At 34.8% G+C, this 21,865-nt stretch overlaps 1 protein-coding gene across 1 annotated transcript in view; it reads left to right on the top strand.

Moving 5' to 3' along the window:
• Positions 1 to 20,935, top strand: part of ZNF782 (zinc finger protein 782) — a 44,864-nt gene extending 23,929 nt beyond the window's left edge. Inside the window, 3 exon segments of the mRNA XM_013048356.2 lie at positions 11,227 to 11,322; positions 17,249 to 17,472; positions 17,474 to 20,935. Coding sequence (XP_012903810.2) covers positions 11,227 to 11,322; positions 17,249 to 17,472; positions 17,474 to 19,156 — 2,003 coding nt within the window. The 3' untranslated portion in view covers positions 19,157 to 20,935.
• Positions 20,936 to 21,865: the final 930 nt, after the last annotated feature.

Raw genomic sequence — 21,865 nt, 5'->3', positions numbered from 1 at the left:
TCCTTGCTTGGCAGCGAGCCTGCCTCTCCCTCTGCCTCTGCCTGCCATTCTGTCTGCCTGTGCTCGCTCGCTCTCCCTCTCTCTCTCTCTGATAAAAGAACTAAAGAAAGTGAAGGGATGGAGAAGTATTTATCACACAAATGGATATGAAAAGAAAGCTGAGGTAGAAATACTTATTTGGACAAAATAGACTATTTACTTAATACATGGATAGTCAATATATACTATTGTATTTGTCTTTTTAGCTTATATTTAAATTATAGTTAATATACAGAATATTAGTTTCATGTGTATGATATAGTGATTTACCATTTCTGTACAATACCTGATATTCATCACAACAAATGCACTTCCTAGGCCCCATCACCTATTTAACCGATCTCTCCACCCACATCCATTCTGGTAACCAGTAAGAAAAGAGATTTTTTTTTTAAGATTTTATTTATGTGTCAGAGAGAGAAAGAGAACAAGCAGGGAACAAGCAGGAGGGGGAAGTAGGCTTCCCACCAAGCAAGGAACCCAGTATGGTACTCATTCCCAGGACTGTGGGACCATGACCTGAGCCAAAGGCAGATGCTTAACTGACTGAGCCACCTAGAAAGAAAGAAAAAAGATTTTAAAACAAAAACTGTTTTTTTGTAAGAACGTAATATAATTTAAAAGGGAACAACCCAATAAGAATTTATAACGATATGCACCAACACAGAAGCAGCCAAATACATAAAGCTCATAATAATAAACATAAAGTAATTGGTGTAGTAATACAATAATATTAGGGGACTTTAATACTCCAGTTACATCAATGAATAGATCAAACAGAAGATCAACAAGTGGTTTTAAATGACACATCAGCCAGATGGATCTGATATATAGTCAGAACATTCCACCCTAAAACAGCAGAATACACATTCTTTCCAAGTGCACATGAAACATTCACCCAGAATAGATCACATATTAGGACATAAAACAAACCTCAACAAATTAAAAAAGTCTAAAGTAATACCATGTCTTTTCTGATCACGGTACTTTGAAAATCAAACAGAAGAAAGAGTCTGGAAAGAGCAAAACTACATGGAAGTTAAGTGACATGCTACTAAACAATGAGTATGTCAACCAAGAAATAAAGGAGGACAACAAACAATACATGGAGACAAACGAAAATATAATTATAATGGTCCAAAATCTTCAGGACGAAGCAAAACTGGTTCTGAGAGGTGAGTTTGTAACAATACAGACCCATCTCAAGAAGCAAGAAAAATCTCAAAAAACTACCCTTACACCTAAAGGAGCTAGAAAAAGAACAAATGAAACCTCAAACCAGTAAAAGGAAGGAAATAAATATTAGAGCAGAAATAAACTTAATAGAAACTAAAAACAAAAAAAAACAAAACAAAAACCAGTAGAACAGATCAATAAAACCCAGAGCTGGTTCTTTTCAAAAATGAACAAAATTGATAAACCTTTAAACAGATTCATCAAAAGAGAGAGAGAGAGAGAACTCAAATAAAATCAGACATGAAAGAGGAGAAATACATCCAACACCACAAAAACTTAAGCATTTGGGCAGACCTATTACCATCAGTGAAATTGAATCAGTAATCAAAAACTCCCAACAAACAAAAGTCCAGGAACAGATGGCTTCGCAGGCAAATTTTACCAAGCATTTAAGGAAGAGTTAATACCTATTTTAAACAAAAACAAAACAAAACAAAAAAGGAAGGAAGGAAGGAAAACTTCCAAATTCATTGCAAGAGGCCAGCATTTGCCCTGACACCAAAAACAAAGACTCCACATAAGAAAGAGAAAATAAGATCTGACGTATGATATAGATGCAAAAAACACAGACAAAATATTAGCAAATCAAATCAAACAATACATAAAACAATACATAAAAAATTCATCCACCACAATCAAGTGGAATTTATTCCTGGGTTTCAAGGGTGGCTCAGTATTCACAAATCAATCAGTGTGATACATCCCATCAATATGGGAAAGGACATAAACTGTAGGAACATTTCAATAGATGCAGAAAAAGCATTTGTCAAGATACAACATCCATTCATGATAATAATAAAAAAAAAAACCTTAACATAGTAGATTTAGAGAGAACATACCTCAAAATAATAAAGACCATATATGAAACACCCACAGCTAATAACATCATTCTCAATGGGGAAAAAAATAAGAGCTTTTCTCCCAAGGTTAGAAACAAGACAAGAACATCCACTCTCACCACTTTTGTTCGACATACTACTGAAACTCTTAGCGACAGCAACAAAGCAAAAAAAAGGAATAAGAGGCATCCAGATTCGTAAGGAAAAAGTAAAACTTCGACTATTTGCAGATTACATGACTTTATATATAGAAAACCCAAAAAACTCAAACCAAAAAAACCCTGCTAAAACTGATAAATGAATACAGTAAGGTGGCAGGATAATAAATCATATAGAGAAATCCACTGCATTTCTGTACCCTAATAATGAAGTAGCAGAAAGATAAATTAAGCAAACAATCTCGTTTATAATTGCACCAAAAAGAATAAAATACATAGGAATAATTTAACCCTGGACATGAAAAGACCTATACTATGAAAACTATAAAACATTTATGAAGGAAATTGAAGGGGACACAAACAAATGCAAAGATATTCCATGTTCATGGTCTGAAAGAAAAAATACTGTTAAAATATACATACTACCCAAAACAATCTACAGATTTAATGTTATCCCTACCAAAACACCAAGCATTTTTCACAGAACTAGAATGATCCTAATGTTTGTATGGAACCATAAAAGACCCTAAATAGCCAAAGCAGTGTTGAAAAAGTAGAACAAAACTGGAGATATCACAATTCCAGAAATCAAGTTCTATTACATGATGCTGTAGTAATCAAAACAGTATGATACAGGCACAAAAATAGACACATATATCAATAGAAGAGAATATTGAGCCCAGAAATGAACCCACATTAACATGGTCAGTTAATGTTCAACAAAAGCAAGAACATGCAATGGAAAAAAGACAATCTCTTCAACAAATGATGCTGAGAAAAGTAGCAATATGCAAAAGAATGAAACTGGACCAATTTCACCATACACAATAATACTTAAGATGGTTTAAGGATCTAGACGTGAGGCTTGAAACCATAAAAATCCTGCAAGAGAACACAGGCAGTAATTTCTTCGACATTGGCCATAGCAACATCTTTCCAGATAGGCCTCTTGAGACAAGGGAAATAAAAGTAAAAATACATCAAAATAAAATACATCAAATACATCAAAATAAAAGGTTTCTGCACAACAAATGAAAAAAATCAACAAAACTAAAAGGCAACCTACTGAATGGGAGAAGTTATTTGCAAATGATAGGGCTGATAAAGGGTTAGTCTCCAAAATCTATAAAGAACTTATAAAACTCAACACCCAAAAAATGATCCAATTAAAAAATGGGCAGAAGACTTGAACAGACATATCCCCAAAAATGACATCCAGATAGCCAACAGACGCATATAAAAAGATGCTCAACATGACTGATCATCAGGGAAATGCAAATCAGAACCACAATGTGATGTCAGAATGGCTAAAATCCAAAAAAAAGATACAACAAGTGTTGACATAGATGTGGAAGAAAAGAAATACTCTTGCACTATGGGTAGGAATGCAAACTGGTATAGCCACTGTAGAAAACAGTATGGAGGTTTCTTACAAAGTTTAACTACAAAGTTAAAAATAGAACCAAACTACTAAGGATTTACTCACCAAGTACAAAAACACTAATTCAAAGGGGTACATGCACCCATATGTTTAGTGAAGCATTATTTACAATAGCCAAGAGGTAGAAGCACCCCAAGTGTCCATAAATAGAGGAAGTCATGGTAAATACATACAGTGGAATATTACTTGGCCATGAAAATGAAATCTTGCCATTTGCAACACACAGATGGAACTAGAGCATAATGCTAATAAGTGAAATAAGTCAGAAAAGGACAAATATAGATATCACTACTATGTGGAATTGAAGAAAAAAATAAATGAACAACAAAATAAAAGAGAAACCAAAAAACATACTCTCAACTGATGGTTAAGAGAGGGGTGGTGGGTGGGGCCATGGGTGAAATAAGTGAAGGGGATTAAGAGTACACTTCTCTTGATGAGCATTGAGCAGTGGACAGATTGGTGAAGCATTTTGTGCTCCTGAGACTAATATAACATTGTATATTAACTATACAGGAATTAAAAGTTTAAAAACTTTTTCATTAGTATAGTATTTGCTAAAGGCAAACTGTTATCTGTGACTACAATTTCCTGAAAGCTCAGATGATGGTTAGAATATTTTAGCTGCGAAGTTCTTTTATAAGTATATGTTTCTTCAGCATAATGCTATCACACACTTAATAAACTACAGTATAGTGTAAGCATACATGCATTGTGTAACCAAAAAATTCATGTAATTTGCTGTAATGCAGTATTCATTTTATTGTGATGGCCTGGAGCTGTACTTGAAATATCTCTGAGTTATACATAAATAGGCCTAAACAGAGAAGCTATCAGCAATAAAAAGTAGGTGATTTCAATATTCCACTTACAATGATGGAAAGAAAGTCTAGACATAAAAATTAATAAAGAAACAGCTGATTTGAACCTGATAGACCAATTGGATGTAACAGACAAATATAGAACCATCCATCAGAAGCAAACATAATTTTCTCAAGTACATACATTATTCTCCAGGAGAAATCACGTTAGGTTTAAAAAAAAAAAAAAAAGCAAATCTTAACAAATTTTAAGAAGATTGAAATCATTCTGAACTATAAACCAACAACAACAAGAAAATAGGAAAATTCAAAAAATGTGGAAACTAAACAACACAGCTAAATATTGGGTCAGAAAAAAAATGGAAAAATAATGTAAAAACTATCTTGAATCCAGCAAAAGCAAAAATACAACATGCTAAAAGGTATAAGATGCAGCAAAAGCTGTAGTAAGAGGGAAGTTTGTAGCAATAATGCCTATATTAGGAAATAGAAAAACATCAAATAAACACCTTTAAGTCTCAGGGAACTAGAAAAACAAGACCTGAGGTCAAAAGACAGGAAATAATAAAGTTTAGAGCAGATAAATGGGGAAAATAGGTAGCCAAATATACTTTATCCATTAGGGCTGTCATTCAGAATAGAAGGAAGGATAAAGAATTTCCAAGACATTCAGCACATACTGGGTCACAAATCAGGATTCAACCAGTACAAAAAGATTGAGAGCATACCATGCATATTTTTGGGCCACAATGCTATGAAACTTGAGGTCAACCACAAGAAAAACTTGGAAGGAACACAAATACGTGGAGATTAAAGAACATTCTACTAAAGAATGAATGGGTCAACCAGGAAATTAAAGGAGAATTTTAAAAATACATGGAAGGAAATGAAAGTGAAAATATACATTCTAAACCCATTGGGATGCAGCAAAGGCATTTCAAAGAGGGAAGTATATACCAATATAGGCCTTCCTCAAGAAAACAGAAAAGTCTCAAACACAAGACGTAACCTTACACCCAAAGGTGCTGGAAAAATAAGAGGAAATAAAGCCTAAATCCAGCAGGAGAAGGGAAATAATAAAGATTAGAGCAGAAATCAGTGATACAGAAATTTTAAAAAAAATGTAGAACAGATCAATGAAACAGCTGTTTCTTTGAAAGAATTAACAAAAATCGATAAACTCTTAGCCAGATTTATCAAAAAGAGAGACCCAAATAGATGAAATCATGAATGAAAGAGGAGAGATCACAACAAACACCAAAGAAAAATGATTATAAGAGAATATTATGAGCAATTATATGCCAACAAATTAGGCAATCTGGAAGAAACTAATGCATTCCTAAAAACATATAAAATACCAAAACTGAAACAGGAAGAAATAGAAAACCTGAACAGACACATAACCAGCAATGAAATTAAAGCAGTAATCAAAAGACTCACAACAAACAAATGTCCAGGACTGGACAGCTACCTGGGGAATTCTGTCAAACATTTAAAGAAAAATTAATACCCATTCTTTTGAAACTTTTCCAAAAAAACAGAAGTGAAAGGAAAACTTCCAAACTCATTCTATGAGGCCAAATCCCCAAAACAAATACCTCACTAAAAAAGAGAATTATAGACCAATATTATCCCTGATGGACTTAGATGCCAAAATTCTCCAAAAGATACCAGCCAATAGGATCCAACAGTATATTAATAGGATTATTCACCAAGATCAAGTGGGATTTATTCCTGGGCTACAAGGGTGGTTCAACAGCCACAAGTCGATTAACATGATACAATACATTAACAAAACAAAGGATCCTCTCAGTGCAGAAAGGCATTTGACAAAATACCGCATCCTTTTTTGATTAAAAAAAAAAAAAAAACTCAGAAAAGTGGGGAAAGAAGGAACATACCTCAGCACCATAAAGGCCTTATACAAAAGACTTAAAACTAATATCCTCAGAGGGGAAAAACAGAGCTTTTACTCTAAGGTTAGGGACATGACTGGGATGTCCACTTTCGCTACTGCTGTTCAACATATTACTAGAAGTCCTAGCTTCAGCAATCAGAAAACAAAAAGAAATAAGAGGCATTCAGATGAGCACAGAAGTCAAACTTTCACTCTTTGCAGACATCGTGATTCTCTATGTAAAAATCCCAAAGGACTCCACCAAAAAATTGCTAAAACTTACACAGGAATTCAGCAAGGTCACAGTCTATAAAGTCAACACACAGAAGTCTGTTGCATTTCTATACATCAACAATGAAGCAGCAGAAAGGAGTCAATTTCATTTATAGTGGTACCAAAAACTCAAAGGTACCTATCTAACCAAAGTGGTAAAAGAATTGTGCTATGAAAACTACAGAATATTTATGAGAAAAAATTGAAGAATACACAAAGAAATGGAAAAACATTCCATGCTAATGGATTGGAAAACCAAATATTTTTAAAATGTCTATACTACCTAAAGCAGTATACACATTCATTGCAATCCCTACCAAAATAACACCAATATTTTTCACAGATCCAGAAGAAACAATTCTGAAATTTATATGGAACCACAAAAACCACCAGATAGCCAACACAGTGTTGAAAAAGCAGAACAAAACTGGAGGTATCACAATTCCAGATTTCATGTTATACTACACAAAACTGTAGTAATCAAAATAGTATGGTACAGGCAGAAAAAAAAAAGACACATGGGTCAATAGAACAGACAGCAAACCCAGAAATGAGTCTGCAACTACATGGTCAAAAAATGTTAATGTTCAACAAAGGGGAAAAAGTCTTGTCAACAAATGGTATTGGGAAAATACATGCAGAAGAATGAAACTGGACCGCTTTCTTACACCATAAACAAAAATAAATTCAAAGTGGACAAAAGACCTAAATGTGAAACAGGAATCCATCAAAATCCTAGAAAAGAATACAGGTATCAAGCTCTTCGACCTCAGCCACAGCAGGTTCTTGCTAGCCATGTCTCCAGAGGCAAGAACAACAAAAGCAAAAATGAACTATTGGGAGTTCATCAAGACAAAAATCTTCTGCACAACAAAGCAAAGAAACTAAAAGGCATCCTATGGAATGGAAGGTGTTTGCAAATAACATATCAGATAAAGGGCTAGTATCCAAAATCTAAAAAGAACTTACCATACTCAACACCCAAAAAATTAAAAATCAAGTCAAAAAAATGGGAAGAATACATGAAAAGACATGGTCCAAGAAGACATACAAATGGCTAACAGACACATGAAAAAGATGTTCAAATACAAATCAAAACCACAATGGGATAGCATCTCACCAGTCAGAATGGATAAAATTAATAACTAGGGAAAGAATGGATGCTGGCAAGGATATGAAGAAAGGGAAACCCTCTTGCACTGTTGGTGGGAATACAAACTGGTCCAGCCAATCTGGAAAACAGTATGGAGGGTCCTCAGAAAGTTAAAAATAGAACTACGCTGACTCAACAATTGTGGTACTAGGTTTTTACCCAAAGTATACAAACATAGTGTTTCAGAGTGGCACATCCACACCACTATTTATATCAGCAATGTCCACAATAGCCAAAATACAGAAAGAGCCCATATGTCCATCAACAGATGATAAGGAAGATGTAGGATTGAGGGGGGTGGAATATTACTCAGCCATTAAAAACAATGAAGTCTTTCCATTTACAATGACATGGATGAAACTATAGTGTGTTATGCTAAGCAAAATAAGTCAATTAGAGGAAGAAAAATACCATATGATTTCACTCATATGTGTAATTTAAGAAACAAAACATAAACATATGGGACAAGGGAAAAGAAGAAAGCAAACTATAAGAGACTCAACGATAGAGCTCAAACTGAGGGTTGATGGAGGTGTGTGGAGAATGGGCTAAATGGGTGATGCTTATTGTGTGTGATAAACCACTGAATTCTACTCCTGAAAGTAGTATTCACATAGTTAACTGTATGTTAACTAACTAGAATTTAAATAAAAAGTTGAATGAAAAGAAAATAGTGTCATGTTGATAGCATAAGATGGGATAAGAATACAGTGTCTTTGCCTCTGTGGTCTTTATCCCCAAAACACAAATTCCATTTTTATCCTCAAAACATATCAGACAAGTACCCCATACTGAAGGACTTTCTGCAACATCTTCTAAATGTCAAGATTGTCAAAACCAGGGCAAGTCACTCATAATCTAGAGGAGTCTAAGGAGACATGATAACTAGATATAATATTGTATCCTGCATGGATACTATGGAACAGATGGATACTATGGAACAGAAAAATTAGATTAAGGGGGAAAAATAAATATCAAAGTGTGGATTTTATTTAATAATTGTCAACATTATATTATTAGTTGTGACAAATCTAGGAATGTTAACAGTAGGGTAAATTGCTTACAGCCTATTTAGAAATTTTCCTTCCTATCCTTGCAGTTTTCCTGTGAATTTAAAGACATTCTAAAATAAAAATTTTCTTTTTATTTTAGATTTTATTTATTTATTTGACAGAGAGAGGGGGAACACAAGCAGGGGGAGTGGGAGAGGGAGATTTTTTTTCTTCATTAAATGAGTTCTTGCCATTTGCAATTACATGGATGGACCTAGAGGGTATAATGTTGAGTGAAATGAGTCAATCAGATAAAGACAATTATCATATGATTTCACTCATTTTGGAATTTAAGAAACAAAACAAAAGAACAGACCCCCCCCCCAAAAAAAGGGCAAACAAAAAAGCAAACTCTTAAATTCAGAGAATAAACTAGTGGTTGTCAGAGGGGAGGTGGGTGGGGGAGGGATGAAATTGATAAAGGGGATCAAAAGTACATTTATCTTATGGAGTACTGATAATAAATTGTAAGTTTCTAGTTTTTGTTGTTGTTGTTGTTGTTGTTTATATTTTAAATCTTTTGAGGCCTTTCCTGGCATGTAGTTAAGTTACTTGGAATTAATTTGATTATTTCAGGGATTGCGTTAAGCTGTGTTTTGTTAGATTCAGAGCTTGCTTTAGGACTCATTTGGCTCTTCTGTTAAGCAATAAACATCCTTCTGGTATTCTTCCCAGTTGGCCATGAAGTAGATTTTTCTACCCTGGCTGGTGGCAACAGAAGCTTCTTACATCTATGTATGCTTTGATAATTTTTTCAGCCTATTCTTTTTCACTGGTCTTTCCCCATCCTTGAGTATTTTTCTTCCATGCTTGCACAAGTTAGTACTTAGGAGACTCTTCTGCAAATCTCTAATAAGACTCCATATCAGTACAGCTTTTTCTTTCTTTTTCTTTTTTTTAAGATTTTATTTATTTATTTGACAGAGAGATAGAGAGCACAAGTAGGCAGAGCAACAGGCAGAGGGAGAGAGAGAAGCAGGCTCTCTGCTGAGCAGGAAGCCCGATGTGGGGCTCGATCCCAAGACCCTGGAACTATGGCCTGAGCCGAAGGCAGCTGCTTAACCAACTGAGCCACACAGGCGCCCCAGTACAGCTTTGTCTTCTCTAGTATTTCATCCTTAACAATTCTAGTTGTCATGATTCATTTATGTTACTTCAACTTAATGAGTCAGCTAGGCTTTTTTGGTTCTTTTGTTCTGGGTTAAACTCTTAGCAGTAAGCTGTGTGATAAGGGAAATTTTCAACTTTTAATGTTTGTGGGCCCTGCTCCTGGGCTTTAACATTTACTAAGACCAAAATGACTTGGCAAAACCTCAAAGCATGGGCTCTTTTTCTGCCCCAAGCACATGTCAATTTTTTTGAAAAAGACGAAAAAGGAGCATTCTAAACATAAGGATAAGAAAAACAAAACAACTCTCTCTGAGATTAATCATAGAGCCTTGCATATAATAAAAACACAAGATAAAGTCTGTAACTTTCTGGAATGTCCTTCATCTTGTTGATTTGTAACTCTTTGTGTAAAGAACATATATAACCCTGCACTAAATGTTCCTTCCCTGGAAGACTCTTGCTTGTGAAGATTGTGTATCCCTGGCAGTTGTCCTAACTTGGGCTCAAGTAAAACTCTTCCTTTCTCTTGAAAATTTTTTTTTAATTTTTTTTAAGATTTTATTTATTTATTTGACAGAGAGAGATCACAAGTAGGCAAAGAGGCAGGCAGAGAGAGAGAGGGAAGCAGGCTCCCTGATAAACAGAGAGCCCGATGCAGGACTTGATCTCAGGACCCTGAGATCATGACCTGAGCCGAAGACAGAGGCTTAACCCACTGAGCCACCCAGGCGCCCCTCTTTAAAATTTTTTAAAGTTTATGTTCGTTTTGTGTCAACACATGGTAATCCTAGGACTCACATCATTTGTTTTCCTATTTCAGGTATTTCTGTCTGCACTGCCTGGTGTCTAAAGTTTAAAAACCATTTTATATAGTTTGTACACTTTTTTAGATATGTGGTATGGAGAAGTAAATCAGTTCCTTTTACTCTGTTATGGCCAGTTTGGAAAGTCCTTCTAAACGCTCTTCTTTAAAAGATAGACACTGAGCATTTTGGAATTTAACATTACTTAGGCTTGTGATTTAGGAGGTTAAGAAGATTGGTGCTTTATAAGCATTAGAAAATATTTTTTGTGATCATTCCCCTCCCAGAAAAGTTGTAGTGAGTACCCTAAACATGCCACTTTTGAAACTATACCTTACTTCACATTCAGAAACAGTGAAACCTATGCAGCTAAACTGAAGTGCTAAATTATTTCCCATTTACAGGGTACTGCTTTGCAAAACCAGAACTGATCTTCACATTGGAACAAGGAGAGGATCCATGGTTATTAAAGAAAGAATTTCTAAGAAAAAGCTCCCCAGGTGAGTTATTAAATACTGGCAGAATGCATCCAAGAAAATTAGATCCAAAGTGATCAGCTAAAAAAGAAAAATAAAACCAAAGCAATCAGCTGGAAGTGAGCTGTTTAAAATGTTTTTCAGCACTGTCCTTTTAGAGTCTTTTTAAATTACAAAAATATTAAATCTAATAAAATGTGGGGGGGCCAGTTAACACAAGGAGTGGGTTGTAAGCATGTTGATGTTCTCATCTTAAAAGATGGGAAGCTGAAAAGTTAAATAATGAATTCTATACTCTTAACAGTAAAAACATAAAAACTAAGAAAAATTAATAAAACTACTAAAATCGAGAATCAGCAGATTAGAAAAGAGAAAGGAACCATAATTTTTTCACCATATGATAATGTGTTACTAGTTGTCATCTAAATATATAGATAATTAAGAAATTACATAATATAATTGGAAAGGATAACTACTGGAACAAAACGCAGCCTTCCTAATTATTAGAAGTTAAATATCTTTAATAGAGCAAAGATAACAGACCTATTAATAGAAAAGTTTCTTTAAAAGCTATAGAGTCCCCAATATTATGTGTCAACTATACTTCAAATTTAGAAGGGGGTGGGATTATGGACATTGGGGAGGGTATGTGCTTTGGTGAGTGCTGTGAAGTGTGTAAACCTGGTGATTCACAGACCTGTACCCCTGGGGATAAAAATATATGTTTATAAAAAATAAAAAATTTATAAAAAAAATATATATATATATAAAAAAAATTAAAAAAAAAAAAAAGAGAGAGAGCAAGTCCTCAAGACAACTACCACATACCACATTCATTGGTTCTTTTTGCTATTCATGTAGTCATACTTAACAGCTAAGATTTATAACATGAAATGATTGGTACAAAGCAAAATCAGCAAAATGAAAAGGGACGAAGTCCAGAGGAAACCAAGTGCAAGCTTCTAAGACCCCCAACAGTGAATGTTGTCTACCTGGAAAGTTCATTAGAGACTAGGTTCTTGAGAACCATCTCAAAATCTTAAGTTTGTAGATGCCAGGCAAGGGCTAATCTTCCAAGCCAACCATCTAAGGGTAACAGTCTCAGGCCTGCTGTGTTAAACATTTTGGACAAAAGCTATGCAAATACACTACATGATATACAGTAAGATAAACATACCTGCCATATCAACTAATGAAAATGAATTAAATTCACCTATTAAGATAATATCCCATCAAATTGTATCAAAGAGATATGCCTAAAAAGTAATATATATATATCTATATATATAGTTTGAAATATAGCCATGAATTGTTAAGCCAAAAGCATTTTAAAACTCAATATTTATTTACCTAATACTTAAGAATCAGTTCATGTCAAAAACAGATAAGAAAAGGGATATTTTGATAAAGCTGAAAGAGTTTTAAAGGACATTGAAGTTTTCAGTATTATGTACCAAATGATCAGGATTCATAAAATAAAAGCTGGCAAGAGTTAAAAGGAGAAGTAGGCATACAGTAGATATAATAAACCTTAATATGCCCCTCTTTCATACCAGACTCAGTGGGGTCTAGAATACGGCTCAGAAAACTATCCCTAGGTCAAATCCTGCCTGCTGCTTTTTTTGGTAAGGAAACATTTATTGGAACACACAGCCATGTCTATTTGTTCATGTATTCACACTACAAGGCAGAGTTAAGTAACTTCAGTTTGAACTACAGAAACAACATAGGCTTTAACTGCTCAGGTTCTCTTCTATGTGGATTTTTTTCAAAACAGCACATGTAAATATATTTTCTCTTTCTTATAATTTTCTTTTCTGTAGCTAACTTTATTGTAACAATATAGTATATAATACATGTAATATATAAAATGTGTTCATCAACTTTATGTCATTGGTACAATTTCTAGTCAACAGCAGGCTATTAATAGTTTTAAATTTTTGGTGAGTTAAAAATTGCATATTTTTAATTGCTTTGGGGGTTGGCACCCCTAATCTCCACATTATTCAAGGGTCAACTATAATTGCAGTAGAGACTGCATGACCAGCAAAGCCCAAAACATTTACTCTCTGGCCTTTTACAAAGAAAGTTTCCCAATCTCTGGTCTAGACATTATCTAGCATATTTTATTAAAAAAAAAATCTATTAAGTGTCTTTCAAAACTCTATTTTGAAAACAAAAAATAAACCTCCTTTTAAATGGCCTTGGAACACTGAGAAAATGTAAAGTATTTTAGACAAACGTCAATAAATTCCAAAAAGCAGAGATACTATCGTTCAGTAACACTAATTGCAAACAATATGAGAAAAGTTAAAATCCCTCTATCTTAAAATCAGTGATGAATATATATCTTTCAAAAACCTATTTTATTAAAAGGTAAATCAAAATTATACAATATCCTGAAGTTTTTATTAAAAAAACATGTCTTGGGCTGCCTGGGTGGCTCAGTGGGTTAAGCCTCTGCCTTTAGCTCAGGTTATGATCTCAGGGTCCTGGGATCGAGTCCCACATTGGGTTCTCTGCTGGGAGGGAGCCTGCTTCCTCCTCTCTCTCTCTCTCTCTCTCTCTCTGCTTGTCTCTCTGCCTACTTGTGATCTCTCTCTGTCAAATAAATAAAATCTTTAAAAAAAATGTCTTATTAGAACCTTTGAACTATAGGTAAAGCAGTGCAGAATTTTTCATCTCATATACAGTTGACACTTGTACAGCACAGGTTTGAACTATACAGATCTACCTATACATGGATTTTTTTCAATAAATGCAATAAAGTACTGTAGACGTATTTTCTTTTATTTTCTTAATAATATTTTCTTTTCTCTAGCTTACTTTATTGTAAAAAATACAGCATATATAATACATGTAAATTACAAAATATGAGTTAACTATGTTTATCTTATTGGTAAGGCTTCTGGTCAACAGTAAGCTGTTAGTAGTTAAGTTTTTGGGGAATCAGAAGTTATACACAGATTTCCAACTGCATGGGGAGTGGTCAGCACCCCTTGGCCAGTTGACCCTTGAAACACATGGGTCAAGTGTACTTTTTTTTTTTTAAGATTTTTATTATTTATGTATTTGATAGAGTTTACAAGTAGGCAGAGAGGCAGGCAGAGAGAGAGGAGGAAGCAGGTTCCCCACTGAGCAGAGAGTCTGATGTGGGGCTCAATTCCAGGACCCTGAGACCATGACCTGAGCCAAAGGCAAAGGCTTCAACCTACTGAGCCACCCAGGTGCCCCTCAAGTGTACTTTTTTTTAACAAGAAAGTTGTAAAAGAAAGCTTAAGTAAAGTAAAAAAATGTAATACAAAGTATAATGGTATCAATTATATAGCAAAGGTAATCCTTGGAATAAAAGTAAATTAAATAGCTAACCTCAGCCAGAAAAGGAAAGAAATCAGAAGGGGACAGATTCTAACTTGTGTAATATAATCTTGGAATATTTTAGCCTCTCCATTTCTTTTGTAAACTCTTAAATCATGTGATGGATGTGTCAAGTTATTGAATTGATGAGCTCCTTTTCTCGCTTGGATTATGATTCCCCCCCAAAAGAATTGTCTGTTTCATTCTTCTACTTTGATATGTATGATATGATAAATATTTTTAATAACATTGTAGATTGATTCCAAAATGAGGTGGAGGTAACTATTTCATACTGATTCATTCAGAAGACACTATTCATAAATGCAATGCCCAAGTCAAATTTCTAGGATTTTTTGAATCCTCAGGCTAGGTCAACAATCGATCTGAGCCCTTCTATAAGCTCCCTAAGTAATTCTGAGCACACTGCTTTTTATGGACCACTGATATATTACAGAAGGATGCAAAGAATATCATAGTGAGGGTTTCATTTTGGAAAAGTGAGCAAAACTGCATAAAATATATTTCATATCATATAAGGTACTGTTGATTAAAAGATGAACCAGTATTTTAAATACAACCAAGAAAGAGAAAATTGCTTCTTATTTAACTATGGACATGCCATTAATTTTAAAAATGACTCCTAAAGAAAAAAAAAAAAGACTCCTGATTTGGGTTGTGATAATTTACTTTAAAAGTCATGAGTCACAGGGCACTTGAGTGGCTCAGTTGGTTAAGCCTCAGCCTTTGGCTCAGGTCATGATCTCAGGGTCCTGGGATTGACCCCATATCGGGCTCTCTGCTCAGCGGGGTGCCTGCTTCTCCCTCTCTCTCTGCCTGCCTCTCTACCTACTTGTGATTTCTCTCTGTCGAATAAATGAATAAAATCTTTAAAAAAAATCATCAGTCACAAATATGGGCCCTCTCTGTATATCCCTTGTTAAAATAGCAGCTGCCTTCAGCTCAGGTCATGATCCCAGCGTCCTGGGATTGAGTCCCACATCGGGCTCCTTGCTCTGCGGGGAGCCTGCTTCTCCCTCTGACTCTGCCTGCCACTCTGTCTGCTTGTGCTCACGCTCGCTCTACCTCTCTCTCTGACAAATAAATAAATAAAAATTAAAAAATCTTTAAAAAAATAATAATAATAATGAGATAGGCAGAATGGTACTTCTTTCAGATTTTAAAGTAAATATTGCTTAAATTTGTAAGAAGATATTGGAAGTCTTTCTGTTGTTAAGTTTAATGAAGATAGCTTTGCTGTACCTGAAAGGCATCTAGATTCTGTATAGTTCTAATACTAAATTGGAAGTCAGTTTAGGGAAAGAGTGTGCATATAAAGTTACTGCTGGAAAAGAACCATTTAATGGGGACCGATAATAAGATTAGAGCAGGAAAATACTATGGACGGGGGGAATGGTAGCTAAAACACACAATGAACATGTAGTTAATGTGACATTTTTCCTGAATCACTTAAATCTTTAATCTTTTGGTGCCTAGGGTAATATATTCAAGGCTTTCTAATATTTTTAGGGTAGGCCTGATGTTTTTGCTAGGAGTGTGGGTAGTTAAAGGGCAATAACAGTCAAATATGCATAAGAAACTTATGGTGAATAAATACAAAGGATACTTGTAGTTTTTAGGGTCAGTTTGAAGCATGATCCTTACTTAAGGTTCTCAGTCAAAAAAAAACCTAGCTATGTTGGAAAAAAAATATCAAAAATTGGGCAAGCAGGACGAGTTTGGGGAAAATAATGAGCAAGTTGAAAAGAGAAAAGTTGAGGTTTGATGACCAAGAGATATTCACTATTTAATAATAATACCAAGGTACCAGAACCAGGATAGACCAGTGACTCCATTATAGGTGGAAAAATTACTTTAAGTCCCATCATTTTGTTTTTACTTCTACTGAAACACTTTTTCTGTGAATAATACCACAGAGAGAATTAAAGCATGGCAAATATTTTTTTTTCACCATGAGGAAGTTGATCCCATTATAAACTTAGTGTTGTTATGTAGACTAACAAAAATGGAGCTCCAAATCTAATCATATATTCTAATGATTATGCTACCGTTTTAATCTATATTTGACTAAGAATCTAGACTCATATTTTTCCTTAATGCAAATTCTATCTCCAGTAAAACCATTGAAAGCCTTTTAATCTACTTAGTTTCATAATCTTTGTTGAATTCATCCCATTTACTACTTTTTTCCTGTCTTTTCTGTTCCCAAGAACCAATTCTCTCAAATATATTCTACATTCTTAATTGTTCCGTTCCTTTATATCTTCTTCTTTAACCAGCTTTGAAAACTATACCTTAAGATGCCAGATCATATGTATATTTATTTCTAGTTTCTTCCCACTAAAAAAGTTTTTTTCATTTTTTTTGTTTTGGAGGTTTTTTTGGGTTTTTGGGGGGGTTGTTTGTTTTGGGGGGTTTTTTTTGCAAAAAAAAAGAATATACACTTGAAATTACTTTATTAACCTGAGCCAGAAACTGAGGCATCAAATACATAATAGGGCATACATCTATAAGTCCCATTCCATAAGAAGTATGTTAAATATCTTAAAGTATTTTTAATTTTCTCATTTTTTAGAAGACTCCCAACCTAATCAACATTCAGAGAAGAGCCTAGAAAACCAAGGCAAATATTTGTGGCAAGTTTTGTTCACCAATAAATCATTGACTACAGCAGAACCATGTAATCTGGACATAAACATTTTACCTGCAAGAACAATGCCCTATAAATTTGATACTACAGGGCCTACCTTCCTGCATCTCAGCTCATTGGCCACACTATCAATATTCAAGAAAGAAGGCTCATAAGCTTACTGAGAAATGGCTTCTTAGTATTAAGGAGGGCGGAACTAATACTAGTGAGAAATCACTTGTCTATAGTAAAAATGTGAAATCCTTCAGTCATAAAGAGAAAGTCATTCAGCATCAGGCAATTCAGACTTTGCAGCAAGCTTCTGAGTACAACAAATGTGGAAAAGCTTTCCTTGAACAGACTGCTCTCATTGCATCTGAAAGTATCCACCCAAAAGTGAAATCTTATAAATTCAGTAAATTTGGGGTAAAACAATGTGATAAAACAACTTTTATAGTCTCTCATAGCAATAATCCAGAAGAGAAGAGTCATTGTGAATTTAATGAATATGAATGTGCCAAAAACAGAAATAATTTCAGTAGGATCATGCAAAGAACTGACACAGAAGGGAAACCTTTCAGCCAAAAATCACACAGAGAACATCAGAAAATTCATATAGGAGTGAAACCCTTTGAATATGGAAAGAATTTCATCCATAATCCAGCCCCTCCAGTGCATCAGAGAACTCACACAACAGACAAATCCTCTGATTATGACACATGTACAGAGACATTAGGTTGCCAGTCAGCTTTCAACATACATCAGAGAACTCACATAACACTGAAACCCTATGAATGTAATGAATGTGGAAAACCCTGTACTATGAATTCATTCCTGATTCAGCCTCTGGAAAGTCACACAGGGGATAAAACCTACGAATGTCATGCATGTGGGAAAGCTTTCAGTGAGAAATCACGCCTAAGAAAACATCAAAGAACTCACACAGGAGAGAAACCTTATAAATGTGATGGTTGTGAGAAGTCTTTCAGTGCAAAGTCAGGTCTAAGAATACATCAGAGAACTCACACAGGGGAGAAACCCTATGAGTGTAATGAGTGTGGGAAGTCTTTCAACTATAAGTCAATCCTCATAGTACATCAGAGAACTCACACGGGGGAGAAACCCTTTGAATGTAATGAATGTGGGAAAGCTTTCAGCCACATGTCAGGCCTAAGAAATCATCGGAGAACACACACAGGGGAAAGGCCGTATAAATGTGATGAATGTGGGAAAGCTTTCAAACTGAAGTCAGGTCTAAGGAAACATCATAGAACTCACACAGGGGAGAAGCCCTATAAATGCAATCAATGTGGGAAAGCTTTTGGTCAGAAATCACAACTCAGAGGACATCATAGAATTCACACAGGGGAGAAACCCTATAAATGTAATCATTGTGGGGAAGCTTTCAGCCAGAAATCAAACCTCAGAGTGCATCACAGAACTCACACTGGGGAGAAACCCTATAAATGTGATGAGTGCGGAAAAACTTTCAGGCAAAAATCAAATCTCAGAGGACATCAGAGAACTCACACAGGGGAGAAACCCTATGAATGTAATGAATGTGGAAAAGCTTTCAGTGAAAAGTCAGTCCTAAGAAAACATCAGAGAACTCACACTGGAGAGAAACCCTATAATTGTAATCACTGTGGAGAAGCTTTCAGCCAGAAATCAAACCTCAGAGTACATCAGAGAACTCACACAGGGGAGAAGCCCTATAAATGTGATAAGTGTGGGAAAACTTTCAGCCAGAAATCCAGCCTTAGAGAACATCAGAAAGCCCACACAGGGAGTTGAACATCTGAACGTAAAGAATATGGAAAAACTTTGAGCCAGAAATCAAATCTCACAATATAAAAGAGAAAGAGAACCCTGTGAATAGAATAAACTATTGCAAGTTCCTCTGCAAGATACCAATCTTCACAAACATCAGAGAATGTACACAGGAGAGAAATTCTTGGAATATATTTTATATGTGCAGTCTTTCATACAAAGTACAGTCCTCATTATGGATCAGAGAACTCACCCACCAAAGAAATGAAATTACAGAAAGAATGAATGTAAGAAATACTCTGTACTCAATCCTCAGAAAACTCACACTGCAGAAAAGGTCTGGGAATGTAATAAAATGTGAAAACTCTGCATCAATTATCAAAATATACTCATCATCAGATAAATGATACAATAAGAAAACTGAGAGTGTAATAAGTGTTTGATAACTTTTAGCCAAAAGCCACCTTCCTCAGTACAACAGAAAATACATAGAGGTTATAGACCTCACACTATTTCAACACAAACAAAAAACAAGGTAATGGATGTGGGGAATTTTTCTATTATAAATCAGCCCTCAGTTTGACTTACACAGAAGTAATCCCCATATGCCATATGTCCAAATATGTCTAAATCCCCATATGCCATATGTCTAAATTTCTCAACCAGTGTCATCCAAATGGTGTCATATTAATAACCTCTGGCTAGTAGGATGTGGGTGTCATTGACCAGTCTCATTTAATACATTCCTCGAATTAATGTTTTCTACTATCCCTTATTAGAATGGAGTAGAGATTTCTCCCAGTGAAATCATGGGGCTCATGCACTGAAGATGGGAGAGTACAAGACGGAAGGAAACAGGGTAAAAGAGTGACTGGAATGGAGTTTTTTCCTCCATGGAACCAGTCTTTTTGCAGCAAGGATATAAATTTGTTACTGAGTTTCTACAGGCTTGAGTACACTCTATACTGACATATACTCACCAAACCCTCAACTAATAAAGCCTAGGAATATGATTTCTGTGGATATCTAAACTCAACATATATCAGAAACCTGACAAAGGAGAAACCCCTGACAATATCCTGAATGACCATAGTTTTTATCCACAACTCCTCCTCATCAGTCAGGTAAATACCAGTGGAAGAAACTCAACATTTCAACATATGTAGGAAATCCTTTACCAAAAAATAATATCTCATCAAATATCTGATAATTGAATTGTAAACATATGAAAGTTTTCCAACAGGTTGTCAAATTTTAATCTTTCTCAGAATGTGTTACAGGGGGAGAATCTATCAATTTGAGAAAGGTAAGTAATAGCATCTACTTAGAAATTGTTTCATAAAACAATTGTTACATATGTATTATGAAAACAGTTAAACATAACAATATTGATAATGTAGAATTCACTAGAATAAGAAGCTTTAAAAAGAAATAAAAAATAAGTTGCATAAACTGAACAGTGTTGAATATATGTGAATATTTTCTGATTCCTCTATTTTTTATCTATGTGTGTTTGTATATGTGCATGCCACTTACCAGGTATTTATAAGTGTACTGAAACCCAACATCATTATAATAGAATTATGTACCCCTTGCTCAGTAACTGTTCTGACATCAGCTACATTTTACCACATGTAGATTAATAAGTCTTTTACAGGAAATCTCTGAATGGACAGAATCCCATACTACATTTCATTTCTCCTGCTGCTTTCTCACATGTACATCTAGGGAAGGATATTGTTACTAAACAGTTTTCAAAGAAGCCAAACAGTGTTTTCTGTGTACTTTTGTATTATCTCAGGGTCGCCATGCTAAAATATGGAAAGAGCCTAGATGTCCTTCAAGAGATGAATGGATAAAGATGTGGTTTACACACATACACGTACACACATGCACATATATACCCAATGGAATATTATTCAGCCATCAAACAGAAAGAAATCTTGCCATTTGCAGCAATGTTGATGGAACTAGAGAATATTATGCTAAGTGAAAGAATCAGAGAAAGACAAATACCATGTGATTTCACTCATGTGGAATTTAAGAAATGAAAAAGATAAACTTGGGGAAGGGAAGCAAAAATAAAATAAGAAAACAAAGAGGGAGGCAAACCATAAGAGATTCAACTATAGGAAACAGGGTTGCTAGAAGAGAGGTGGGTGGGGGATGAGGCAACTGGGTGATGGGTATTAAGGAGGGTACTTGAAGTAGTGTACACTGGGTGTTGTATGGAACTGATGAATCTCTAAAATCTACCTCTGAAACTAATAATACAGATTTGTTAATTAAATTGAATTTAAATAAAACAGTAAATGATTATACAGTCAGTTAAGCAGGTAGGAATATTTCATGTGAAGATGTTTCTAGGACTAAACTAGTAAAATAAGCTTGTGAACATTAAAATACATAAAATGAAAAAAAAAAAAAACATTTCAACATACACACATCTTCAATGTCACCGATTATTTTCTCAGCAGTATCAGGTATACTGAGGAGCCCTTTGAAGGCATTCTTCATTTATGATACTGTTTTTTATTTCTAGCATTAAAATTTTATTAAAACTTCTATCTCTCTGCTGAAATAACCTATCTAATCATGCATGTTGTCTAGCTTTTCCATTAGAGTCATTTTATATAATATCTGTCCTTCTCTGGCTCAATGAAGCAACTGCTTGGGCCCTTGCTTCTCCCTGCAGCCACCTAGCTCTCCAAGGTCTGCGTTAGTTTTTACCCTGCCATCTCAGCTGATGCATTCAAGAAAACTTACTAACTTAAAGTCTGCCTAGCTGTTTTC

This window comes from Mustela putorius, unplaced genomic scaffold, assembly GCF_011764305.1.
Source record: "Mustela putorius furo isolate JIRA1106 unplaced genomic scaffold, ASM1176430v1.1 tig00000876_pilon_pilon_pilon, whole genome shotgun sequence".
In the NCBI taxonomy this organism is placed as follows: Eukaryota; Metazoa; Chordata; class Mammalia; order Carnivora; family Mustelidae; genus Mustela; species Mustela putorius.
The sequence above is the reverse complement of the archived record's forward strand: the minus strand, read 5'-3'. Positions and strand labels throughout refer to the sequence as shown.